This window comes from Meleagris gallopavo, chromosome Z (assembly GCF_905368555.1).
Source record: "Meleagris gallopavo chromosome Z, MGAL_WU_HG_1.1, whole genome shotgun sequence".
NCBI lineage: Eukaryota > Metazoa > Chordata > Aves > Galliformes > Phasianidae > Meleagris > Meleagris gallopavo.
The window spans coordinates 67,344,794-67,350,040 of NC_139435.1; the positions used below are offsets into that span (position 1 = coordinate 67,344,794).

Sequence of the window (5,247 nt, forward strand, 5' to 3'; positions counted from 1 at the left end):
CAGAAGGGTGTGTGATTGTTACCAATAACTAAATTTATGATTGAGTACTCTGTTAAATAGCTGTCATCTTCATTACGTAGATAAGATTAAACATCTTCCAAATCTGAAAGAAAGCAAAAGTCACTGGTATTGATACAGAGATACTGTGTTCTGCCTTCTACATTTGTGCATGCAGTACATTCTCAGCATCTACTCTGTCTAGATGCTAGAAATTGAATAATCTGTAATTTCTATGGCCAAACTTAAATTGTGACTAAAAGCCTTGAATTTTATAGAGTGGTGGTGTGAAAAAGCCAGGCATCACTTGTGTAGAAATGTAACAAATATAAATCCAATTTCAATCTACAAATTGCATAAGACAAGGAAAATAAAATCAACATATTAACTAATGCTTAAATGAGACATTCAGATCTTAACAAATGCTGTTCTACCTGCGCTGTATATTACCAATTATTTTTCTCCTGAGCTGTATGCACTTCAAGATGGCAGTGGACTATTTGATTTTCATGAGTTCTATTGAAGAAGGATATTCCAACCAGAATTCAGTGACAAGGAGGAGGTGAGTTGGATTGAACAATCTCAGTTGAAGAAGCTCAACTTTTTTTCTGGTTCTGATACAACAAAGTCAACAAAAATATAATCCCAATAAGTATGTATTTGTAGGATCCTGGTGTCTGTTCAGCCATTCGATTCTTTTTGGAGTCTAAGTTACTGCTTCTCTGATTTTTAAATTAATAAGATAGCTTCTCGCAGGGGTTAAGTAGATCCTCGTATGTAGGTCACTCTGAAGACAGAAACTCCTATATATTCCTATGGAAATTAGGACAGATACAAAGAGGACAATAACATTATCCGATTGAGCAAATGATCTCATCTACAAAACACACTTTTTAGCAGAGTCACAACATTAGCTCTGCATTTTCACTAGCAATGAACAAGAGTTTCATGCCACGCTCATAAAATCTAAGTAGTGGAGGTGACCCACTGTTGCTGTCACCACTGCTGAAGCGCACCACCCACACAGTTGGTCTGTGCTCACATCCACCGTTTGGACTCTACAGAAGTTCAGCATATGTCAATGAATGTAAATGGATGCCATTTTTTTCCACATGGAGAAATTCAGTGTCACACCTTTCATAGTTGCTGTGAATGCACTTTCATGTCAGACACCATTGTGTCAGTGTCCCTCTGTTGCCAGCTGTCTCACCACTCACTACAAGATGTAATGGGATACTGATGGGAAGGTTCACCCTCTATTGCCATTCCACCAACATTCACCTCTGACATCATGGGCCAGCATTATAGAATAGAAGGCATTACATTATTATTACTGTATACTATAAATATATGAGGGTTGTTCCAAAAGTTATATACGTATGTATATATCAGTCTTCTGCCTTGAATAAAAACACATATTGCTTTCCATGTTCATGCTGATGATTTCGTTTGTCAGCATTATTGATTTTTTCCCTACTTACTTCATAGTACTTTCTCAGCAGTATTTGTGAGATATGTACAATAGATACAACCTCAGGGATTATGGCTAAACAGTGGCTTTTCACTATTTTTATTGCATAGTGTATCTTTGCCTAAGTCTCACCTTTTAACAGAAATGTTTCAGTGTTTATTTAGTGACAGTGATCATGTGCAAAATGTTAATAAGTGTCAGAAGGCACTCTTGTCTCTATCTAGCCCTGCTTATTCCTTTTTGTATTTTTAGTAAAATATACGAAACATTGTGATAGATATACATGGGAGAGCAGTTTGAGAGATAAGCTGCAGCTTAATGGCCATAAAGCGGTCCTTCGTGTGGACTTATCTCCAGGAAGATGGCCATCTCAGGAGGTGCTGCACATGACTCTTACCCAAGCGCCCAGGAATGCCATGATGGCAGAAGAAGAAGGATAAAAGAGGAATCGAAAACCATGCGGTTGGAGGTTTTTCTGGCAACAGATTCCTTATGAAGAAGAGGTTTCTGCCATGAGAAGCCTCGCGACCTGCCTCCCTCCCTCCTGGATCTGCTCTGTTCATCTCCCTCCCGGACTTGCTCTGCGCTCTACCACAATGCTGAAGAAGAACAAAGGTATCTGCCATCAGATCCCTCACTATGGAATTCCTGCGTGCTGACAGACTCTCCAGGGCCTGCTACCTGAGTCCTGCTGCTTCCTCCTGGATCGGCTCTGTGACTTCCTTCTGCCACTTGCTTGTTGCCCAAGGCCGGCCACGCTGCTGCTCTCTCCCCCCCTGCTGCTTCTGCCTCGGACCTTTGAAACGTCGTGCAACGGGATCGCTGCTGGATGCTGGTGGTGACTATCCCCACTTTACGCTAATTCTTGCTTCTTTCCTATCTTTTCTATCGCCCTCTTTCCCTTTCCCATCTCCCTGACTAGGATTTAAATAAACTGGATGGACTGACATATGACATTGTTTCTTAATCTCACGCCAGGTATACAGATATTACAAGAACTTCATCTCCCTCCTATAAATTGGAGTGAGACAGGTACCAAGACTTAAAGGGAATTCTTAATTAGGACCTCAATGACCTGACATTCTCCTCTGATTTAATGATAGAATGTTGGGAGAAAATGTTAACATTTTTACTACTCAAAATAAATTTTGTCACACAATAACAATTATGAAATAAAATTAAATAAATCATCTTTCTATTCATGTTTGATCTGGAAGAAACCAGTACTTGTGTTGCAAAGTATTATTTTGCAAATTTTGTCCAGGTGATCTTTTTATTTTCCTTGAATTATCTGCTGACACTATCACCTATTGTTAAACTGGAACACTGTCTAAATTTTTACCTGTGGAGGATTGGCTCAAGGATGACGGTCATGTTTTCTTGGCCTTGGACTGTTGCAAGCAAAACAGCGCGTACAGAAGTACGGTGCTGCTGATTGAGCAAAAATGAGGGAGTTGGTCACAAGGGCAGGCGTTGTTCCAGAATGGCATCCGAACCTGAAACTTTTTGTGAGTGTAACCATGGGAATGCGACCACGGGCACTGCTACTGCTAGCATGTATAAAAACACACTGGCCTAACAATAAAGGAATCATTCTGCATGTTAACCATACTGGTGTATGGCATGATTTCTAAGTGCGCTGGGAATCTCCAGAGAAACTCTCCACAATTGGTGCCCAATGTGGGGCCCTCGTGGGACTGCTAGGAGAGCAGAGAGGACCTGGCAGTCACTACAGATGGTTGGCACTGAGCACTGGAGTCATAAGTGTTGAGGTAGCTCGAAGCGGGGTCACGACCTGCCCTCTGTGACCACCACGGAGTGGGAAGCTGCGGAGAAGTTGCTGCTTAGTATCCTCTCTAAGAGAGAGCAGCAATCATCTCCAAAAGGCCTGACAGAGCTCAAAAGATGGGCTCGGAAAAATGGACACCTATCGGAGGTGGCACTAATATTTAGTGTAGCAGAATGGCGGGACACTGGTGATCATATGTGGGAAGCAATGATCACCGATAAGAGGGAGGAGAAGGTGGTGAAGCCCTTGTGCATATTATGGCAAAAAATTATAAATACGCTAAAAACTATGCAAGCCGAGTGCCAAGTAGCTGCAGCCGCTGTGCAGGCATTGTCCGGAGCTAGTGCTCCATCACCAGAATTTAATATGCCACCTCGGGGGGTATCTTACCCTGTGTGCACCTCGGCGGAGCAGCTACGAGCTTCTGTGGCAGCTCGCGCATGGTTCAGTGTCTCAACCGAACCAGAGCCCAAGCGATGACAATAACAAGGGCAGAAGTGCCTCGGACAATGAGGAAGAGTCACCAGAGGAGAGTAGGTTGGAGTCTGACATCCAGGCATTAACAGAGAAGTTGCAGAGCTTAGAAGTTCAGAGAAAGAAATCCCTGAGTGCTCCAGTGTCCTTAACCCCAGCGCGCTGCCTATGCCTGTGCCTTCACATCTAGTCAGACTTTGCAGGGCCGTCCCTCTCGCTGGTCCGGAGTTATCCGTGACGCTATTTTGGATGGGCAGTGGGAGGCGGCAGCACAATTAACTTGTCCAGTGGTATATAACCAACAAAACGGGGCCCATCAGGAGGTGCATGACTGGAAGCTTTTGCAGCAGGTGCGGAAAACGGTGTCAGACTACGGGCTGAAAGCAGAAGCTTCAAAGCAGATAATTCAGTGGATATTCACTGCAGATGTCAACATGCCCGTAGATATCCGTAATTTAGCACACTTGTTATTAACACCCTCGAAAATTTGTTGTTTTTCCAAGAATGGTCTGATTGTGTCCATAGAGAAACGTCAATAACACGACAACAAAACAACCCATTTTATGCAGTAACAGCAGAGATGCTGCTGGGCACAGGCCCCTATGCGGCCTCTGATGTTCAGATTACATTCCTGCTGCTTTCCATAGACTCTCTGCACAACGAGCTTTGGAAGCGTCATTTGCGATTCCAGACGGTAAAAAGGAGCCAGCATTCGCCACAGTGAGGCAGGGTGTCACGGAACCTTTCACGCATTTTGTCGATTGTATGTGGGTGGCCATTTGGGACAGTGACCTCCCAGAAGAGACTAAACAACAGCTTTTTTGCGTTATGGTTCATGACAATGCCAATCAAGCTACAAGGTCAATTCTGGCAACTCTGCCACAGGGGTCTTCAGTAGAAATCATATCACACTGGCATCTCTTGGTAGTAGATCTTAAGGACTGTTTTTTCACGATTCCTATAGCTGAACAGGATTGTAAGTGTTTTACCTTTTTGGTACCCTCAATAAAGAAGGCTGAGCTGACTAGTAGGTATGAATGGGTGGTGTTACCTCAGGGAACGAAAAGTTCACCCACACTGTGCCAACTTTTTGTGGTGACTGCATTAAGGCCAATATATCAAGCATGGCCGAACGTAATCATTTATCATTACAAGGATGATATCTTATTCTGTCAAAAGGAACCATTTGCTCAAAATTGGGAAAAGAATTTGACTACTCATTTTTCCTTGTATGGTTTGAAGGTAGCTCCAGAAAAGGTACAGTGTGTTAGTCCCCATTTGTATTTAGGATGGAAACTGTCAGATGCCACAATCCAGCCACAGAAGGTGGAAATACCGAATAAAATAGAGACAGTAACGGATGTCCAGACACTACTTGGTCATATTCAGTGGCTTAGACCTATGGTGGGTATTACAAATGAACAGCTGGAGCCTCTGACCCAGCTGTTGCGAGGGGTCAAGGCAGAACAAAGAATAAGCCTTACACCCGAAGCTGTTATTGCATTACGAGAAATTG

General features: G+C 43.2%; 1 protein-coding gene across 1 annotated transcript; it reads left to right on the forward strand.

Annotated features, from left to right (window-relative positions):
- Positions 1–482: 482 nt before the first annotated feature.
- LOC146542357 (uncharacterized) lies at positions 483–4,270 on the forward strand. The gene is made up of 3 exons (XM_085214101.1): positions 483–559; positions 3,245–3,638; positions 3,890–4,270. Exons 1-3 carry the CDS (start codon positions 483–485, stop codon positions 4,268–4,270), a joined length of 852 nt encoding a protein of 283 aa, XP_085070227.1.
- Positions 4,271–5,247: the final 977 nt, after the last annotated feature.